Source organism: Cygnus olor, chromosome 25 (assembly GCF_009769625.2).
Source record: "Cygnus olor isolate bCygOlo1 chromosome 25, bCygOlo1.pri.v2, whole genome shotgun sequence".
Taxonomy (NCBI): Eukaryota; Metazoa; Chordata; class Aves; order Anseriformes; family Anatidae; genus Cygnus; species Cygnus olor.
In genome coordinates this window covers 5,808,735-5,831,094 of record NC_049193.1, presented here as the reverse complement: position 1 = coordinate 5,831,094, position 22,360 = coordinate 5,808,735, and the positions used below count along the sequence as shown (strand labels likewise).

The window sequence follows — 22,360 nt, the reverse complement described above, 5'->3', positions numbered from 1 at the left end:
CTCTGGATCACTCTTCCATTTGGAAAAAACACAACCCAGCTATTTCCAATAGAAATGAACTGTGACCTTTCGCTTTAAAGAGGAAGGTGCAACAGAGCACTCAAACACACTTCCAGCCCCCAGACACAGCCTTAAGCATCTCCCCGCGAACCAAAACAGGCTCCAAGTCCACGGATAATGATGCAGCTGCCCACAGTGCAGTCCTGCCTTCATTCCAACAGATGACTGAAATGGAAGCAGAATTAAATGCCCATTTCCTTGCTTGCTGACCTTTGTGTGCCTCTGCCGGCCCAAGCCTCCCACCCTCTTACTGTGCAACACTTGTAAATCAGAAGTGATGAAGCAAGTGAACTCCAGATGCACTGCAGCTCCAAAATATGCAACATGTGGCAACAACTAGCTGTGCTGACTGACACATGCGACTGAGGATAATGACTAGCCATGCTTTCCAGAGCACTGAGAATTTATTACTCCCAGCTTGAACAAAAAGTTGGTCTGGTTTTAGCAAGCCGAGTTTCCAAAGGAATATGGGATCTCAAGACTGAGTTTCTTTGTGTAGCACAGGGGCCACAAGGAAGAAGGGTCTTGCTGGGGAACTTCAGGATACAAAATCTCTGTGACCACACCACGCCACCTCCTTGGGACTGCAACGTGTAAGATGCCGAGCTCCGCTAGGCTGCATATTCTTGGCTGACCTCGAGCGGTGGATCTTTCACGAGAAATCATTTCTAAAGCAGAAACAAAGTTTGCAAGGAGCCAAATTCCGGCAAACCTGGCTGGACTGCATGATGTTACAGAAAAGCGACCTGGGGTGGGGGAACAAAGGAGGACAGAAAACCAGAGGGCTGACCTGCAAAACCAGGTCACGACAGCATCCGTGCAGAAGTCTATGCTCACAGGCAGTGGATGAGCACTCAGCTATTAAAACGGCCAGAACTGTTCAAAATAACCTCACGCAGCAACCCTTACTTCACTAACTGTTCCCAAAGCGGGTCTGAAAGCAGCAACGTATCCGTGCAAGGAACAGTGGCAAAGTGACAGCTGTGCTGGCCGTCCCTCCCCTGAAATGACCGGGCGAAGCAGCGAGAAGCCTCACGAGCAGCTTCACAGCACCAAGGGGAACGTCGAAGCCATGCAGTGCTTTTCAGTGCACTCCAGCTCTCAGCCTTCTCAGAAAGCTATCTGAACGAAATCGAGGTTTAAGCCAGGCTTACACTAACAAAATTCTCACCTAATCCTCAGGCAAGCATTTATCAGTCCCCCCAAACGGCCGCGTGGTGTTTGGGCTGCCTCAAAAGGCAGCTCAAAGGCTGTGGGGCCACGAGCCTCGGCTGCCCCGAACACGTGGGCTCTTTTGGAGGAAAAGCAACAGGAGCATGGCACTGCCACTCAGCCGACCCTCACGGAGCTTCTCTCCACGAACTCAAGAGGATGAACCCGGGAACCTATCTTCTTGGGGTGAAACCAGCCCTTTTAAGCCTTCTCACCGTGCTCAGCAAGACCCTGGTTTCTTCAGCAGGGTCGGGGCCACCAACCTGCCACGTCCTCTCTCAAGCCAAACGGATCCCTTCGTGCTACTACAGGATTTAAAAACTAGCAAGCATTTTTTCCTTGGTAGGCAGTGTGCTCTCTGAGGAAGCAGAATGCTTTTCTAAGCAGCAATGCGTTTCCAAACTGCGGTTTCCAACACGTTTCCAAAGTGACGGTGACCACGGAGCCAGGAGGTATTACTCTGTGACTTTATTACCTCCGCTGGAAGAATGGCCACAGCGGGAAGCCCCGCGACCAGCACACGGGGACACAAATCACTAGGTGCTGAAATGAAGTTGATCTGGATTTCTGCACTCGAGGCACAGCCAGAAGAGCAGAACTTCACTACCTCAAGCCCTCCTTCAGGCTGGTATTGCTCTTTATTAATAGATACCACCCACCCCAGCTTTCTAACAAAGGACGGTATTTTGAGCCTCATTTCTAATGAAAATCACTAAGAAGTCTAAGTTTCAATGGGAGTGCAATCAAGCTCTTAAAGAACAGGTTTTCTATAAAATCTACAGCTACTTTAGTAATCTAGCACAGACAGCTACAGTAATGGATTATCTCCTGATCACTGCATAGCTCAGGAGGGGTACAATTGGCATACAACACCATTACCTTACAGTTCTCTTCAAATCAGCTTAAAGAGGCTGCACCCCTGCATCAATTTAAAGCTCTAGAGACAGAGCATCACAGACATGCGAAGGTGGTTAAATAAGAGGGGAAGATCAGGATTCAGAAACTGCTGCAAAAATAGGAAGAGTGTAAAAACTTAGCATGCACTACGGTAACCCTGCCTGAGAATTTGCTCACGTGAGATCGTACTGAGGCAGGACTTCCCCACTATGGAATTAAAGTGCCTTGCTTTTCAGGTTCACAGCAAACAGCAAATGGATTTTCTCAATTTAACTTCTTTGCATGACAAAGCCAGGCAATTTCACTGAACAGAGGCCTATTTAACAGGCGTTCTGTGCCTAAAATTGCAGAGCAGAAGGAGATAAAGTTATTCTCAGAAAAATACAGCACTCTGCTGCTTTACTAGACCTGGAGATCTGGGACTTCCAGGACAAACACTACATGCGAGAGGGGGGCACACCAGATTCACGTGCAGTGAGTTTCCTGCACTGGCTTGAAACAGGAGACAGCCCACGTGACAGCGCAATCCCATTACAGAGCCTACTCCTCCCCAGCTATTGTTCTCAAGTCTCTGCCAATCCTTATTAAATAAAATAATAATGTACTTTTCATTATATGCCAGCAGATTCTTGGCTTTCTGAACTCTTGATGTATGCTTGATTCTTTGCCACAAAAGCTTCTGGGAGTGAACTACACCATTACTAAACACGAGCTCAAAGGATGGCAACCTTTGTTTTATCATTTCATACAAGTGATAATACAATGCTTACTTTTGGTAATCAGCATTCTTTGCACGATAATAAACGAAGTAAAAAGAGCAGAGGGGAAGTGGCAGGCATCTGCAGCTTTATTTCATCTTAATTTCTTCCCTGACAACTCCTCTCTTCCATTTATGAAGATATACCACAAGTTAATGGAACACAGATAACCCAATGACACAGATCTGCTCACCCCTCAGGAAGGGAGCAGTGCTTGTAACCATGAAGCCCAGGCCTTGCACTCTGAAAATTTATTTTATTGAACACTCTCCACTTATGTCTAGAGTGCACATCCCCATTTCTCGAGGGCAAAGTGTTTCTACAGTATACAGTAGAGAAGTCTCTCATATAACACCGAGTATCTTGGAGACGTTCTCAACTCTTCTACATTCATGTTGTACTCGAAGACACAAGATTTTGGAAAGCACAAGTACAATTCTTCCCAAACCAGAAAGTTCAGGGTTTGGTTTTAGAGTACTCATCAACCACAGCGGTGACTGTGTTGGTAATTTTATTGTGCTTTGACAGGGCTCTCCCCTTTGGCATTAGAAACAAAGATCCAGTTAATTAGGGCAGGAAGAGAACCACAGATCTATAGTTTCACTTCTTAGTTCCACCCCCTTTCTCAAAGAACCTCTTTAGGGAAATATATTCCCTTTGTCCCTTTATAAAGAGAATCTACGAAAGGCAGAGTTAATCATCTACACCTCCAAAATGCCACACATTTAGAAAAAATAAAATTAAAGCTACATAAAAGACTGTATTTCGATACTAGTTAGAGTTCTCACAGTTAACCTGGCAAAAGTTCACAGGAACATGTTTTTCGCACTGAATTCAAAAGGTAAATGTCTTTATTCTGTAGGGTCGGTGACTCAGTGAACAGCTCAGCCCTTCATCAGGCATGCTAGCAGTAATAGACAGCTACAGTATAAACCATACATGAGATTCTGGATGTAAGCTCTCAGATGAAGTTAAAAAAAAGTAAAAGGAGACTGCAAATGCTACATTAGTTACTGCTAAGACAGTTCCAAGCACAGGAATTTAACAAACTGCTCTCTGCAATGTGTGATACAGATGAGGTTTATTTGATATTCACTAATGCTGTGCACTACCTGGGTACAAGCCCAGGTAAGGCAACTTTTTTTTTTCTCCACCAAACTCCGGTATGAGGTATTCTATCTTGATGTTAAAACCAAATTAAGGGCCAAGTCTGATGTAATGCCATAAAGATGCATTCCCACCAAGTCCAGAGTATTCGAGGACTGTGGAAGCTCTCAAGCACCTGGACATCACATATGCAGATCCACAGGAAAGAAGCGCAAAACCTAAAATGGCTCCATCCTCACTATCCAAGTTCCTTGCTAACTGCAGTTTTCTTTCTACACCTGCCTTCTTCCCACATTTCTCTGTTAATTAAAGGCAGTCACGACTGTGCAGCATCAGAGGCGGGGGTCCTTCGTAAACTACCACTTAGCTCTAGCTGCCAGGGCTCAAGAGCTTATAGCTAAAAAAAAAATACCAATTAAAGATATCAGTAGCTTTCCAGGGCACAAGAAGTTATTACATCTATGGTAACAGCACTTTCCAAATGATCACTGAACAAACTTTAGAGGGACTGAGGTTTTTTCTTACAGCGCCATCTGTATGAACTTGAGTTGCTTTTAGTCCTCTGGCTTCCCCCTCAGAGTGAATACGTGAACCAGTGAATATGGTTCTTTAAAAACATTTGTACTATTCATTTCAAGAACTAACCTATTAAGAAAAGTCTAGAGAAGAACATTACATACCTCCAACACGACGTTTAAAATACAAGCCGGTGATTTGTGATAATAAATTTATGATCATTTTTCCAATTAAGGTAATCTAGAAATACTGCCTTTTGGATAGAAACTTGGTGTTGATGTTGACTCAGACATAACAAAATGCCATGAAAACAGTGCAGTCAGGAAGTAAAAATAATAAAGCCTCCCCTTTAATTGTTTGGTGTGAATAAGTTGGTGGTTGGTCCAAAATTTATCCGGTAGGGATCAATACACTTACCTATCATCCCTGTTTCGCAATAATCCTGAGTTCCTTCCTGGAATACAAGACAGCGTCTTTATAACTCGGGAGAAGAAAGGGATCTGAGGATGGAATGTCTATTTACAGAGACAGTCTAATGTTCACTGAGCCACAGAAGGAACAAGGAAACACTTGAATGCCGTGGGTATGTGCAACTAAAAATACTTAAAAGCAACAACGATCCTGTGGAAATCTCTTCAACAAGAGAAGGCAAACCTGAAGCTCTGACACCTCGAGAATTACTGCTGAGAAGACAAAATGTTGCAGAAGCAATACACACCAAACTGGTTTGCTTAATTGTCTAGGATGCTGTAACGTCTCATCTTTCCAGGAAAACCTACTGATTAGCCTACTTTTAAGAAAACTCTTTTTCTCAAAAAACTGTGTTAGCCTTTATGTAACCTTTCCCTCCTGTCCAAAGAGGCAAAACAGGAAATATCAATGTGCAACGTTATGAAAAGATAGCTGTTACTTTGGAGACCACCTCACAATTTGGAATAGACTGTCAGAAATGGGCCTTATCTTGAGCGATAATGAACACCACCAGCGAGATAGTGTTACTTATGCAAATTTACCTTCGTTGTTTCTAGGTAGCTTCAAGTTCACTTACTGAACACTGATCCAACAGGGTGACACACATTTCAGCACTACATAACGCTGAGCAAGCTTTTTCCCCCCTAAATAAAGCATGATTGCTTCTTTGTTTAAACCCCTGTGTAACTAGGAATTAATGCTGTGTGACTTATCAAGATTTTAAAGGCTCATTCTCTCCAAAGCCTGCCAGAAGTCGCTGCAACGGACACAAAAATTGTCCAAGAGCATCAATTGCTTTACAGATGACCGTCTGTAACAACCAACCCCCAAAGTCCTTTCTATGGATGAGAAGATTACGCTACCCTGTGCAGTACCAAGACTTCTTCTTTCCGGCCATTCTTCTTGCACCCCTGCTGGTGACCATTTAAACAATCCACGAGGGGTGTGGTTTGTTTCTCTTTCCATCTGTAGAGGCTAGAACCTTACTAACCTCGTGTCAGTCCCCTAATTAACCACCCAATTGTTTTGAGCAGGAGTAGCCATTATCACACTTTATCACCACACTGTAAGAATGTGCCACAAACAGGTCCTTCCACCTCCTAAATAGACGCGTGTAATAGCGGTCAAGTTTCAACAAACAAGTTGATGGAAAAATTTAGACAAAGTACACTGCTATCAGGTATCACAACTGTGCCACCAGCTCGGGCAAGACAGCCTGTTTTCCCCACACAAAGCACATGCTCTTAATCTATAAACCACAATTCATCACCGGACTCAGACAGAAATTGCCCTACCATGAGATTTCCTATTAAGTCTCCCTCAGCAAATTTACTTTGAACTATCACATCCTGTACTCAACGCATAAAAAATTCATATTCTGTAATGTTATATTCTCATTTTAAAAGCTGTTGCTTCACTTCCATTTTGCAAGACCTAGTACTCCGCAACACATCCTCCAGAAGTTATCAGTGTTTTAACGATCGTATTGTTAGAATTTATAATTAACAATACCAAAAAGTCTCCTTTGAGCAATTTTATCCCTAGATGAGCACAACATTGCTATCTGTTTTAAATTTACATCTCATTTAGCAGCTTCAAATGGTCGAATAGATTAGGCTAACACATGAACTTTTATTATGCCACACAAAGTATCACATAGATATTGCAGTACATCCTACCTTGGGACAAAAGCCAATTCCACAGATTCTGAATCGATCTTCTCATGAGCATTACAGAATTTGAAAACCGCCCCTCTTTTGCAATTCTTTTGACACAGCCCTTTATTTCCTAGTCTCTTCTCAGTAACTTGACAGAACACAGAATAAAGTTTTTAAAACGTCCACATGGCATATCATCAGACTCTGGAGTTGTATTACTATAAAAGCTGATGCAAACTGGGAGCCATCCATATCCACGTGTATTCTTCCCAGTTTAACAGCAGCCCATTCTTGCTTGAGGGTCATTAAAAACTGGGGCTTCTTGATGTAAACAATGGCTTTGCTGTACAGTGTTGTGGGTTTTTTGTTATGAATGGTGGGCATACGAATCTTAACCAGTGACACAAAACACCTATTCCTGGGGCTATGAGCATAAGCAGCACACCGGGGAAATTCAAAGTATTAACCACAAACAAGACCGCTGCAATGAACAGAAAATTAACGAGCCATACTATCAACAACTTTTTACCTGCTTGTGAGCATGATCATAAGAGTTTATGTGGTTGTCAAACTCTTGATGCTTTTGATACTGCTTGTCACAGAGTTCACAGTAGAAGTTTGCTCTGAGGTCTTCCAAAGCCTTGGCAATTGCCTTTTCTTTATCAACGTAATCCTGCAAAATTAAGAAAAAACAATTCTGTTAAAATTCCTGTAAAACAATCGGGAAGATTCCTTTAGGGAAAAATATTCCTTAAGAAAACCTCAACATACACTGATGATTAAAGCACCTTTTTTAAACCAGTAAGTCTTTACACATTAAAAAGTATGAAGAATAACTTGGCTGTGCTATCAACCCAGTCTTCATTCAGTCTCCTGACAGAACGTAATCTTATCATTAGCGCAGGTATCTGTAAAAGGAGACTGCTCAAAAAGAGTTAGTACTAGAGTACGGCACTAAGACAGTCCTCTTCCACCTGCAAGAAGTGAGCCTGCTGGATTGTCTGAGATTTAAAGGAAAATAAAAGAAGAGGTTTAAAGCCTCAAGCTAACATACACAAACTGGCAGCTGCCTGCTCACAAAAGGCAATGAACAAATACACATCGAACCCATGGAAAATCGCTGCTTTTGGAACAGACTCTTAGAACTTTAACCACTGATACTTCCTCCATTTTGAGTGCTAACAGACATCTGCTCCATCTCGATTTGTCTGTAATTCAATAGGGACGCACACAGGCGGTTGGGAAAGCACCGCTCAGAAACCATTGACCCTAACTCGCTTCAGTGTAATTTTACGGTCATTTTTCTGTCAGCGAAATCTTCCCAGGAGCAACACCGTCCATTAAGCTGAGTTCAAACAGCGATTACACCAGGAACAGGCACAGGTAGTTGCCATTTAGGGAGGTCTTCCCCCCCCATTTTGTTAAAGGCTGTACACACTACTTATTCCTTATATAATTCAACATGTTTCTAGGCACAAAACTAAACCTCTGAGGAAAAGGTGCCGCATCTAGATTGGCAACGGTCACATCCTCCTCTTTTGCTATAAAGAGAAGTAGCAGCTTTCAGCTTGGCAGGGTCAAAAAGCTCTGGGACTCGCCCACGCAGCCGCCTGCTCGCTCGGTGCAAACCCCAGGCAAGCCCTCAAACCGCTGCCGCGGCTCAAGTCCCGCCGCCTGAAGCCCAGCCCCGGCTGCTCCGCGACCCCATCCCCGCGGGGCAGCTGCATCAATGCAGACCGGGGCCAGCAACCGGGGGCTTGAACGCACCCGATGCCGGGCGAGACGAACCGCAGGGCGAGCGGCTGCTGCCTCCAGCCGAGGCTCCGTTACAGCCCCGCCAGCAGAGCTAACAAGGCATCTGCACCCCGCATAGGAAGCTGGGGAAGGTTTACAAGTCAGAAGCACTTAACGCTGACTGTTCTGAAAAAAGCTACAAAGGTTGTATCACGAAGTATGCTGTACTAACAGCAGCACACCCAGCACAGCTATTTACCTTACCCATTTCAATTGGAATAAAGAGAAGTGAATCAAGAAAAAAAAAATAGCCTAACATTTGAGAAAAGGCATGTAACAGTTTAAGAGTTTGTCTTCAAAACCAACTTTTTATGGGAAATTTTCTTGCATAAGAAAGAGGAGGTAGTAAGCATTAAAAAAACCACATAGAAAGCATTCCTCTTTTGATTTGATAAGATTTTGTTCACGATAATGTGGTTAATCTCCCACTTCTCACATCAAAATTACTTTAATATTGCCAATCGTGTTTTCTATAATGCTAGATTCATGCAAAAAAAATCAGCATCCCGGGGAAAAAAAATCTGAGAAATTCTACTGCTAGAAGTTTGTTTGTTTTGTTTGTTTTTTTTTTCATTTTAAAGCACTATCGAATCTTTAAATATAAATCTGTTTGAAGTTCCTGCTTCCATCCATTATAGGAGGCCCTTGCTTAGAAGGGAAAAAGGCATCTAGAGATTTGAGCCTGAGGCAGGTCCCCACGAAGACAGGAAAGGAAAACAGAGCAGCATGAGGTTCACAGAACAATGACATTTAAAGTTCTTCTGAAACTCCGAACAAGCTTCCTGCACCATGTGTATTTTTTTCAGAGAGCATCCTGTGGCTAAACAATGAAAACAGCCATTTGAATTATCAGCACCTATACAAGAGAAGGGAATTAAAGAACATTTCTTGCTTCTTGGTTGCAGAGTTATCTGAAATTCCTTTGAGACTCACTGAATGGCTAATCACGATGCGGCCACAGTTGGCAATTGCATAACGGACTCCTGCGGAGCAATGAAAAATTTACACTTGCAGAGATTTTCACAGATTAATATGGAAATGCGACAGCCTAACGATGAAGCGCACTAATAAAAATACATCCGAGTTGGGAGGGATTGCTGCTGCTCCACAGAGCTCCTGAAAAAGATTTGTGCTGAATACTGGCAGGAAGGGAAAATGCTCTCAGAGAGCAATGCACATCCAACTGCATTTGGAAAGACAATTGCAAAAGCTAAGAACTTTACCATAAATTGCATTGCAGACTTGAGACAAACATCATTACACGCAATTCACACAAGAGCTCCTAATAACCCTCCGAAATGAAGCAACACTTTGCCCCTGCAGCTGCTGCCATCCTGAAGGTCCCCAGCACCGCAGCCAGGGGCTCACTCTCACTGTGGGATAGGATCAGGCTTTGGGTCCAATGCTGCCCGGGAACAGCTCCGTCAGAACTAAACCTCCTCGTGTTGCAGTGGGCGAGCGGTACGCCACCCGGCATGGACAGCATTGAAAACAACAAAAGACGGCACAGCTTCAAGGAGAAAGCGCACCTGGACACGGAGGAACCGTTCAGCACAGGCTATGTAAGCCCATTTAAGAGCACGCCTGCACTTTTAAAGCATGCCATAAGATATCATTAACTTCATTCAGGTCCAAACTAATAATTAGTTTTATAACTAATTACAATGGCTTTTATTTTTAAATGAACAAATACGCCAGCAATTCTCTTTGTAAAGGCATTCTGCTTTGTAAAAAACACATTAAGGTCTCAACTTAAGGGGAGGGGGAGAATCAAGAAGGGAAGATACAAGTTTTCATAGCTGAATAAACCGTCTGCAATATTAACTGTTCAACCGGAGAAATGAAATTTTAGATTTGCCATGGTTATGTTTAATTTTAATGGCACTGAAACTACTTTTCCACTATTTCTCGAAGAATTAAAATTTATGCAAAAATGACACTTCATTGTAATGTCTGCGGCTCTTCTTCAGTCCCGCTACTTCTTAAGTCTCAGGACAACTGAAGGAGCAGCCTTTCTCAAGGCTTCATGTACTTTCCAGGCTGCTAAGCAGAAGAGTGGATTAAAGGACTAGCAAAGACCACATCTCCACAGAGCGCCAAGTGGGAACTCAGTTACTGCTGGTTCAAATGTGCTCCAACACGCCATGCTCAATGCCAACGTGACGGCCCTTTTTTATCATTAAAAAGATAAGTCTGGGGTTTCCTTAAGTCTTACAGGTTTCATAAACCCTACAGAAACATGGAATATACGCGTATATTTTTTTTAATGCAGCCTGAGAAGTTCTTCCAAAGAGATACAGCCTATCAATTCCTCAGAACTGAGGCCATGTCCTGTGTTTTCAGAGAACAGCACGTACACAACCACATCATAACACATTGTTTGCTGCTTACTCAGTAACAACAGATCTACACCTTGGGTAGATCCTTGTGGGTCCCTCCCAACTCTCATATTCTATGATACATCATTTCCAGTTGGTAACTGTCCATCTGAAATTTGCGTCTGCAGACTCTGCACTGACAAAGTGGCATGTTCACCAGGGAACTTTGGCAGCGCTGGGTCTAGGGAAGGACACGTTCTGCTCACCCTAACTGTTATTTCCCAAACAGAAGCAAAGCACACTGACAGAAAGCCTTGCTGCTAACCTGCAGCTCTTTAGCAGCGAAACAAAGACCAAGGTTAATTCTAGGAAGTGAATAACCCATTTGTTAAAATAAAAAGAATCTCAACACCAATAATAAACAAGAATAGGTAATTCCTACTACTATTACCGCAGCCTAACAGTCAGAGCCGTATCCTGCTAGAACAAGTCCCCTCCCATTGAGCCCCTGTGGACTTTTGATGTTAGTGCCCCCATTTCAGTACCTTGTATTTCTGCCTCAGCTCCTCGGTGTCTTCTTTCTCCACCTCCAGTACACGCCTCCGCTCAGTGGCATCTTCGGCGTAGTCAAGCTTTAAAAAAAAAAAAGTAATTTGTCCCATAAATACTTTGCACTACTGAGACTGACAGAATGTGTAATTTAAAAGATGAGGTTTGAAACAGAATCTTTGCATATTGTACTACTTTTTCCTTGTTTTGTCATCCCACAGTGCAACCCACGTGCAAAACAGCTCGCTAATCCTTCCGAGCTGGTGGCTCCCAGCAGGCCCATCCACTGCCAGCAGCCGCCTTGGTTTTGCAGAAGTGAAACTCAAAAAGCTGAGGAGTTTAGGGTGCCATCCAGACCTCAGGTAACCAGTGGTAAACAGTGTGCGTTTTGAGCAGAAATGTTTGCTTATTGCGTTGATTTAAGAGCAAGTTTTTCTTCACCTTTGACGCACAAATTCTTACTTTTTAATTTCTTCCCTACAGACTCTCCAAGCTCCAGGCAGTCAGTGAGAGGGGCCGTGCCGGAGCCAGGCAAGCTTACCTCCATCTCCATCCGCCCCATGCCCATGACATCGTACTTGACGACAATCGGGATGGGATCCGTCCTCCCTGTAACAGGAACACAGGCGGGTGGTCAGCAGCCGGTCCGTGTCCACAGCTCACTTGACACATTGGGTTTGGGTGGTTAGAGATCTTGCCTTGGAGTGCAGAGACCAGAAAGCTACAGTGAACCAAACACAAGCCATTCTCACAGCTTACAGCCAAACCTGCTTCTCGGCTCCAAACCGGCTCAAGTCTAACACACCTCTAGTACTGACAAAAGCTATCCTCTGAACATTAACCGGTTGGGTAAAACGTACTCGTGGTTAATGTTCAACCATGGCAAGTCCTAGCACGTGGATGCTAACAGGACTTGAGCAATGAACCTTCTCAGTGCTTCCACACCAGGCAATGTGTGCTCCTAATCTCCTGATACAAGCAAAAAAAGCTATTAAACATGTTTTTTTGCACTGCCACATCAAGAATTGATCATGACTTCCCTGTGAAAAGCGTGGAAGCCTCCCTCCCACCAGCTTTTGGCACTTCCCAAGAGGGGGAAGGACGCTAATCTGGCGGAGCGGCGCATAAGCCAAGCTCCTTTCCCTCAAAAGGAGCGCCACCAACCCAGGCCAGGTGGTCAGTGCCCTGCTTCCCAGCTCCTGCAGAGAGATGCTCCAGCACCTGCTGTGTCATCTGTAAGCTGTGAAAAGGACTAGTTGCGAAGAAAATTGACTTTGAACTAATCAAACTATGCTGGAGATTTATTGTTGGTTGTTTTTTTTTTTTTTTTTGCTGTTGTTTAAACATATCTTTAATCCACTCATAACCAGCCAAACAAAGCAAAATGGGGCAGACAAGCACTTTACTACCACAGCTTTTTTAATTTGTATTTATTTATTGAAATTTTACATCACAACTCGCGCTGTTTGTTGTGATGTAAGCCCACTGAAAAAGTACTTACCTTCTCTGGTGCATACCTTGAGTGAAAAAACAGAATGTTTACTTCCCTTAATATTGCTCTTGGTTTGGTGTAAACAACTGTTTTGTTATACACACATACAACACATATTATACCTTTGGGCTAAAAGATCTCCAGGTTTTAATCATGCCAAAAAAGTTACATCGCAATCCACATGCGCAGAAGGCTGAAGTCTTTAAAACTGCCTCAGAAAATGTGTATGTGCATCAACTGCTCTCCTCTCAGCATTAGCTTTCTCTAACTTCTGCCAAAGCAGCAATCCATGGATTTCGGACTCCAGAGTCCTCAGCAACCTGCCTTGTCCAGACTTTTTTTTTTTTTTTTTAAACTCTTAGAGGCACAGAAGTATGTATTTTTCTTTCAGAAAGAAATCCATTTAATGGTTTTATTTTCATTTACATGCCCATACATTTGACGGCAGGCATATATTCACCAACTCCAAAAGCATTTGTCGAGTTGATCCAAAATTGTACTTTGATTTAAGCTTTCATTTGGGTATTTTAACATCATTTTCCATGTGAAAATGTTTCTCTTATGCCCAATGGTATAATAAAGTAAGCAGTGACTGCAATTTTTAGCAAAAGGACCAAATTAAAGACAGGTTATAAAAATGACTTCCTAAGTGCAATATCACTTTCATAACGTCTCAGCCAGGGATTTACTGGTAAGTGGTAAACCCAAATGGAATGACTGGCAGCAAGTGCCAAGAATTTTTTTTTCAAGCTTTTTTGTTTGTTTGTTTTAGTTTGGTTTGGTTTCTCCAGCAATAGAGATCTTTTGATGCAGCCTCATTGCCTTGGTAAACCCCTGCGTACAAACAATGCATCAGTACTTTTGCCTTCTAAGGCAGTCAAAGTTTTTCAAAATCTATTTGTAAATTGCAGTAGCAAGTGCTAGTGCCCATCGTGTTGGGGAAAATCAAGTTTGGACAGTATTAGAAATTTACGTTTAAACTGATTTTGGCAGTTCTAACACAAACAGAAACATCCCTTTTTAGCAATACCCTTTAATGAACAAGGATCAGACAAGTGTGCATAAAGAAAGGAAAGGAAAGGAAAATGAAAGACCAAGCAGAAGGATGATGGCTACAACAGAGAAAGTAAGCCTAACATATTGGTGCACTGATGACAAAAGGAGTAATTCAGTCTGAAAATAAAAAATTACCACTGCTAAGTTTACCATCACCACAACAAGTCCAGGATCATAACGCTGTAAAAAAGAAACACCATTTGTTAGGCAGAAACCATTAGGGGCAGAAAATAGGCCGTTTGTAGTAGGCAGGTAGGATGGGTTAATATAATACGAGGCTTCTTCCTCACCCCTCCACCCCAGCACCATGCTTTGCCCTGTGGAATCAGGGAGTGGGTACATCTGAGCCGTTGCTGCTCGATTTCACGGCTGCGTTTGCAACCTGACATTTGCAGGTGTTGGCAGAGGTTGAGCTCCTGGTGATGGCCCAATTTCAAGGATGCACTTTGGCACATTTAAGCAGGCAATTTAAAAAGAACCAAATCGGGACCTTCAGGCAATTACCAATATTTTTTTGTGTGTGTGGGGGGGGAAACAAGCTCTGTTTTAATAGGGGAATATTTAACACAAAAGGCGATGCCTCCATTTTAGTCTTAACCGTTATTTCCTTGCGGATGAAATAAGACAGCAGCCAGCCGGAGCCCAGCGTGACATCCAGCTGGCAAGTGCCAAGCTCGAGCACTCCGAGCACGTCTCCAGCACCGAAACAAGGGCTCCACACAGCAGGCCGGGGAAGCAGAACACGCTGCCAGGCACGGCGCTGGGTCACAGAGGCCTGGGGAGCCTCCTGTCGTGCCCTAGGAAAGCCACTGTGGCGGGCAGGAAGAAACACGCTGTCGGTTGCCAAAGAGCCACCCCTAACCCCGCTGAACGCCAAGCAGGCTTGGGCAGAAGATGGAGAACAGCCAAAGGGGAAAATGGGGCTTTTAAGTTAAGCTCTAAGTTCTTTTAAAGAACTCCCTCAAGGAAAAGGATCCAAAGGTTCTCCGCACTACAATGTGAGCTTTACCAGCACATAACCGTGGTTCTCAGAGGTTGCAGGGCTCCCGACTTTAGGGTTCTCGCTCTGACCCTTCTCGGGTACACCAGCACTGCGAAGGGGAAAGCTGAGTTTGCAGGAATGGCCAAGAACTGCAGCGCTTCACACCAAACCAGGGCTGTGAGCACTGCCACCCTGACAACGAACCCCTCCACACGGCAAATCATGCAGCTGTGTCCGCACCCCTTCCCCTAAAACCCCCCCAAAAAGCCTCAAAAAAGTTACTTTCGTTCAGAACTAGGGCACAGGCTCTTTCCTTCACAGATTTGTCACGTTACAGTGCCACAACACCCCACCCAAGAGGGGGTTGCTGAATAAATGCTTCCACAAAGGGGAAACACCTCAGGGGGGGACGACAAAGCACAAACCTCAAGAGGGTTGAGAAAAAGCAGCGGCTTACATGAGAGCTGCACCTTAGAAAACAACCTGAGAGTAAAGGAAGCGGACTGCAGGAGCACCTCGCCAAGCTGCAGCAGGGACGGGCTCCTCCAAATCCACTCCTCTTGGATTGCACAAACTTACTGGGTATGAGCAAATATTTTGCCAGCAGCTACAAACTAACAAGCCTCGGAGAAAGAGTTAATCCTAATGCTGCAGGATTTCAGCAAGAGTACGAGCCACTGAGTCATGCTCTGCTCTGAAGATCAGCATTTCACAGTTGCCAGCTGCAGGGTGCTTGCTCCTGTCTCTGGACACGGCGCGCAGATGCTGCTCCGCGCCTCCGAACAGGACGCTGCACCAGATGGACCTGCCATCTGAGCCCGTCTCGAAATGTTGGCATTTTCAGTGCTAGCGCACGGTTTATCTTTTTTTTAAACAGTCAAAACAGAAAACAGTTGTCGGCGATGATTTAGATTCAGAAGGATTCCTCCCTCCAGCAATCCCATGCACCTACAGTGGATATAAGGCCTTGCTGAAGGTCTGTTCAAAACCAGATATAAACGAGGTAATGCTCTGAGGAACAAGGACCCCTGAAGTTATGCATTAATGTAATTTAACCCGGTCTATTTCATATTATCATTTACACATAGCATACAAGTACCAAAAGTAACAGAACAGCCCTAATCCCGCCCCCTACCTTGACATCTGTTAAGGAATTCATCCCAGGTACATGCTCTGTGGGAAACAATGCTAGAGGGCTGACTGCTATCACACACTTCATCGGAGGAGAATTTCATGAACTGAGCATCTCGGAAGGACACACCGAGACGGGGTCACGTTGAGCACAGAGGATTTTTACTTATTCGCTATCTTTATGTTAGAATTTCATACCGCACCGTGACAGGAGACAGCTTTCCAGGAGGTTTTAATTCCTCTTGGAGAGCTGCTACTGCAGCGATGAGAAACGCGGCTGCCTGAAGACTGCATGGGGAAGTTTCAGGATGACACCAACTGGTTCTGATGGATATGGGTTAGCTGGGTTGCTTACCAGCAGTACGGACCCCACTGTGGGCTGGGGAAGGTAAAGAGGTGCCTGGAGCCGTAGAATCACAGAACAGCTGGGGTTGGAAGGGACCCTAAAGATCACCCAGTCCAACCCCACTAAGGTTCTCAGGCACCAACACCCACAGCAAAGCACCCACAGACGCAGGACGTGATCACCATTCAGGTACATTGCCTCTAGGAACATCTGGAACAGCGAGGAGTCATCCTGCTGCTGGATTAGTTTTGTTCTCTAAAACGAGGATTATGCAAACACTATAAACTTTCCTGTGTCTACTGCACATTTAGGTAATCATAGAGCTGTCACGTAAAACGCTCAAACTCCTCATTCAGTACAACAAAAGGGAAGGGATGAGGAAATCCACTAATTTTTACTGGTCAACAAGCCCTGGCAGGCTCTGTGGTGCTCCTTGCTGGCTAAAAACAAAGCTACATTCTCAGCCTCATGCCGACTGCTGCAAGAAGCAAACAAACAAGAGCAACCTTTTATGCTGGTCTCCTTTGGGAATGTGATCTGTGAGCTCATCTTGTTTGTCTCAGATTTCTGGAAGGGGTCACAGACAACCAAGAGATTCAAGCGAAGTCATCTGCCACCCTCAGCAACAAGGATCAAATCCCAAGGAGGAGAAGCTGTTTTTCAAGTATGCAAAAACTGCGCAGTGAACTTCATCCTTACTAAGCAGGAGAAAAACAAATGAAAGCCAAGTTGCAAACACCTCAATCGCATCAGAAACTTCAAGCGAGCCCAAAACTTCTTAGACACACAAGCCAAGGGTGACCCTTGCAGAAAACCAGGGGTCAGTGATTTCAGAGCTCACTGAACTTCTGTGAGGGAAGACAGACAGAGTCTGGGTCAAAAAGCACCCCCAGTTTCCTAACGCAGTTGATGACTGGTATTAAGGAACAAGATGGACGATGTTACAGCATGAACATCAATCTCGATTGACCCAGAATACAAATCCAAGGCATGAGACGCTGCCTTACCTCATCTCGGAACGTGGAGAGGGCTGAGGAGCCCGTCTGGCCCAGGGGCACGCCGCAGGAGCGGGGACAGGTCGCGCACGGCCTTGGCTACTTGCCTCCCACCAACACGTCTTTCGTGGTTTTATTAAAACTGTTCTAACACTGCACAAAGGGCAATAAAGCCTGACACCCTGCCAAGAGAAGGACGTCTCAGCGTCACAGTGACCTTACGTCATTGACAGAATAACGATTTCACGGACTACACGCGCTCAAACTACCCAAAACTTACAGCCTATGACTGAAGGAAGGACCTTGCACGTTGGGGAGCGAGCATGAGGGCAACCGCTTCACGTGGAGCGGAGGGAGCCCTGCAAGCCCTTCCTTCAGGCCTGCGGTCTCAGGCATTTTCACACGGTGATGAAGATTGGTATGATGATAGCAGGCTTTCAAAGCCACATTACCCATTTTCTATTTTTTTTAAAGCTAACTTTACATGAAAATACTCCTCTCTTAAAACCATTGCAATGATTTATGCTGAAACATGAGCACGGAAACATTAGTCTATGCCAGAATTCAGGTTCCTCGTGAGGACACATTAAGATATAAGATAAGGCCATGTTTACATCTTTCTTGCGTAAGACTGCCAAATTATTCAATACTGAATGAATAATGGCACTGTTAAACATTCTTGTCTTTTTCTCCCATATTCTCTTGTATTTATTACAAAGCTTCAAAACCCAGAAATAAATACAGAATTCCTCATTTCCTCGTGCTGTTTTTCTCGGATGCTCATTGTTCTGTGTTCCCAAAGCCTCACAAACATCTACTCTGTCTGCCTTTGTGAGATCAGAGGATTTAACGAATGGAAAAATACATTAATATATTAGCCATTTGGTGAACTGCTGACAGAGCCAGGATTCAAGACCACTGGAATTCAAGCCCTGAGCTTATTTCCCCAAGCCGCAGCTGCCAAGCCATCACACTTGTGACTGATCTCAGCTGCCTGAGTGGTCAGAGCTCCACTTATCGCTCCCCACATGTCCAAAGAAAGCAGCACCCAGAACCAAAGCACGCCTCGCCAGCAGCCACCTAGCACACTGTTGGAAAAGTGACTCTTATCGAGCTTGGTCTCACGCATGAAATTATCACAGAGGCTGCCAGAAAAGGGATAACTCCTGCCTTAACCCGCAAGTTCACCTGCAAGCTCCTCCTGCTCTCCGCACATCTTTTAGCATTTTTTAGGCAGATCTGTTCTTTCACTCTTGATGCTAAAAGGAAGGAAAACAAGAGCTTGTCTGAACACATTTAGTGAGAACATGCCAAATAGGAACTGCATTATGGTATAACCGATGGGAGTGGTGATGACTGTATTTATCATCACAGAATTTGCAAGTCATAGAACACAAATCCACTTGGTAGTTTGCTTTCAATGAAAGCCATGCAGCAGTAATACAGTCAGGTGGGGAACTGAATTCCAGCACTTTCTAACAAATCTGCTGTGCCTGACTTTGCTATGTATTTTAATGGATCTTGTTAGAAAATGTGCTCATGAAAGGATAAAACAAACTCAAAAGTTCTGTTATGCACACTTGTAACTGCTGCCTCCTGCACGTCACCAGTACAATACACCACGAGCTTGCAGCACGCCGTGCCCGACAGGAACAGCACCACCCCGACACCCCGCAGAGGCTTGGTTTCATCAGAGATCGCCGGGGATCGCAACTCTCCAGCAGGATTCAGGCAGCCCTTCAGAACAGTCGTGTCGAAAGAATGCCAAAGCTTTGCTAAAAACATAACCAAATTAAGAAGAAAACACTGCTAAATAGGAATCGGGGGTCAGGAGGCATTTCTTTCCAGCCAAAGGCTACAGGTAAAGTCACTGCTCCTTCTACAGACCTGCCCCAGGGAGACCTCCCTTTTCCCAAAGCACCTGCTGCTCCTGTTCTCTGGAAAACAGAGGTGACAGGCACTAGCGCAAAGCAGCATGCCAGGCCTGTGCCATCCACCTTTCAGCTTACCTTAGTTCACACTGAGTAACGTTTTCATCACAAGCAAGTGACGGAAGGGCTGTCCTGGTCCCCCAAAGACTACCAAGACGCAAACTTAAACAAGGCTTTAAGGCTCGATTCTAGTTCTACGGGAACAACTCCGTATCATCCAAATGATTCGATTCAGCAACAGAAGTACTTAAGAGTAGCTATGCTGCGACAAAAACATGTTATTTGTTGCCATAGCAAAATATTCAATTCTGACTCACCTCTCGGAGACACCACAAAAGACCAGGGTAACCCCAGTCTCTGTAAGAGCGTGAATGAAATCAACACTCACGTGGATTATAAGCAAAGTAACTGCACACCATATGCTGCATGCAGAGGAAAATGGTAACTGGAAGCTTAGCTTAACTGTGTCCTGTACAGGTGCTGGAGCAAGGCTGAGCATCAGGGCTGCAGTCAAGCAAACATCTCCCTAAGAGAGGGCTCCAAAAAAAAAAAAAAAAAACACAACTGAGGAGTATGAGAGCTGCCCAGAAGCCGCTCACAGGCACCCAGCTGGGTATGAGCCAGCCATGCCCAGCCAAAGCCGGAGTCCCTCTGTACAGCCAGCACCAACCAGACGAACCTTCCCAGCTAACGAGCCCTTCACACACCGCCACAACCAACAGCAACAGGGGCAGCTGCAGGACGACCGTGGGAAGGGGAGGAGGGCTCTGAATGAACTCGCTGAAGCCAGACCTGGACATAAGCTTTCCGTTACAGTCTGCCCGCTTGCTCTTAGCCATCCTGGTGACGTTTATCAGATATTCCCCCATGCACCCCGATAGCCCCAACCCCACCCCAGACAACCACCTACTTCCTCGGACGTGACTCCTCCGACGAGTTAGTTGAAGGATTCGAGAGAGCCAAATTAAAACACCTGCCAGCCTGAAATGCTGGGTCGCTTCGGCGGGCACCCTAAGTGTTATCCTCTCTTTCTGAACACATCAGATAGAGTTGCATATTCCTGTCCTTCCTGGCAAAGCAAAGTGCCGATGGCCTTTGTCTTCCCTAAGGAGAGCTTTCATCTGCTCTGCTCCGTTTTCCCTAGTGAAATGAGACAACTACTTCTCTTGCAGCTATTCCTCCTGGAGGAGTTACCACCTATCAAACACACAAGGACCAAGAGAACTCAGATGTTTTCAAGCACAAAAAACTTTTTTTTAAATACTATAGCAAAAATTTGGAAACAAGGGGAAGATATGAAGAGAAGCCTATAAAGATATTTTCAAAAGGCACGATGAAAGTTATACTACTTCTGCATGTCAATCCTCCAATGCTTTTCATAATGCTCCAACTTCATACGAAATACTTATTCCAAGAGAAAGCATCAGAACACCTGAATTCAAGATCTTACTCAGCCCTTCTGACTCTCAGGTCACTTGTGATTTATTTAGCAGGCCCATTTAGCAGGGGGCTGCACACGACAGTCAGGCCCTGTTTTTAACCTACTGCTAACTCCATTTCTTCACCAGGCCACAGATTTCTTGATTATCAATTACACGTCCCCATCCGAGAATGGGAAACAGTCCACAATTACCATCTTCTCATGTCAGAACAAAATCATCATACATCTTTTCCCAGACAAACAACGGCTCCCCAAGCCGCACATTCCAGAAAGTGATCCCTATCAACTGGCAGCCCCCGTTCTGCTTTCTCATATTCACTAGCCGTCAGCAAGTCGAAGCATCATTTCCAAATACAAGCTGCTGGCTGGGGGGGGGGGGGGGGGGGGGGGGGGGGGGGGGGGGGGGGGGAAGAAAAATGCAAAATACATCAGGAGAAGAGATGAGCAGAGGGATGACTGCTGAATTCATTATGAGCCTCTCCGAACCATCGTTCTCCCACTCAGAGAGCACCACCCTTGCCTGATATTCCACTCAATACAAATCGAAGATCAAGCAGCACGCTGGCGCGTTCCAGCTGGATCGCAGCCCCCCCTTACGCCAGCTACGTCAATGAGGACGGGGGTTTCTTGCTCTCTGGTCCGAGAGGCTCAGCTCCTCTGCCAGCACCACAAAGGCACCGCTACCACGGTTAGCGAGGGCTGCTGCCTTGAGGCACTTCTCCTGGAGGTGCAGAACTACCCCGCTTGCTTCTGACATCGCACAGGGAACAAGCCAATCAGCCAGGCATCACCGTACTACAAGAACGGCAAGAGGCACCGCTAGCAACTGGCAAGTGTGAATTTTAGGGTATTCTGGCTACTGCCCAGAGAAGCAGCGCCCTCGCTGCTGGATTACGTCCACAGTGGCTAGTTAGCACAAGGGAAGCCATCACCATGGCACAGCCTGGTGGCACCAGGCCCTTGTTGAACAACTTGAGGGCCTTACAGAATGAGCAGGTATTGATGGCTGCCCAGTATAACTGTACTGGAAGTTTCGGATACACTGAAACTAAGGAGGGAGCCCCAGCACAGACAAACAGCTAGATTTAAAAGCTGCACAACGATGAAAATAAGCACACTGAGCTCAACTTCCTGCTTAACTGACGTCAACTACGCGGGGGAAAAAGGTGAAGGTACTCCCAATTCAATACGTGTAAACCAAATGCAGTTTTGAGGGCTTGCTGCAAAGGTTTTCCACAGCCAGATACAGGAGGCCAGATAACACATCTGCAGCAAAACTTTACTTGAAGTGGTTCTACTTCCGCTGTATCAAATCGCCCGTGGGCTGTTTATAATTTGAGGCTCAAGCACAGCTCGAAACAAGCAGGGTTCACGGCACAGAGGCTCTGCATTTTCTGTTCACCCTCTTTAGAGATCTCTTGGATGTTTCTGAAGAAGGGAAAATGGTTTTGTTTTGTTCTTCTATCCTCAATGCACAACAAGTGACTTCACTCTTCAAACTCCTAGAACAAGATTAAAATTGGATGCAAACGTTTCCCCCCTTGCACTTTGTATTTGGATTTTGGGACAATGACGTAATTAAGGTCACTGGATAATGAATTAAGCACTCCCAGAGTGACCATCAGCAACATCAGAGGCTCTGGCTG

At 45.0% G+C, this 22,360-nt stretch overlaps 1 protein-coding gene across 8 annotated transcripts in view; it reads right to left on the bottom strand.

Moving 5' to 3' along the window:
- GPATCH8 (G-patch domain containing 8) overlaps window positions 1-22,360 on the bottom strand; it is a 56,091-nt gene that overhangs the window by 8,686 nt on the left and 25,045 nt on the right. For 4 of the 8 annotated variants that reach the window (XM_040537154.1, XM_040537155.1, XM_040537162.1 and 1 more), the window contains 3 exons: window positions 11,882-11,949; window positions 11,337-11,423; window positions 7,209-7,352 (listed from right to left, as the gene is read on the bottom strand). In XM_040537154.1, coding sequence (XP_040393088.1) covers window positions 7,209-7,352; window positions 11,337-11,423; window positions 11,882-11,949 — 299 coding nt within the window. Of the gene's footprint in view, window positions 1-7,208; window positions 7,353-11,336; window positions 11,424-11,881; window positions 11,950-14,023; window positions 21,084-22,360 lie in introns of those variants that run through there. The other 4 variants (XM_040537159.1, XM_040537158.1, XM_040537160.1 and 1 more) reach the window with 2 other exon arrangements.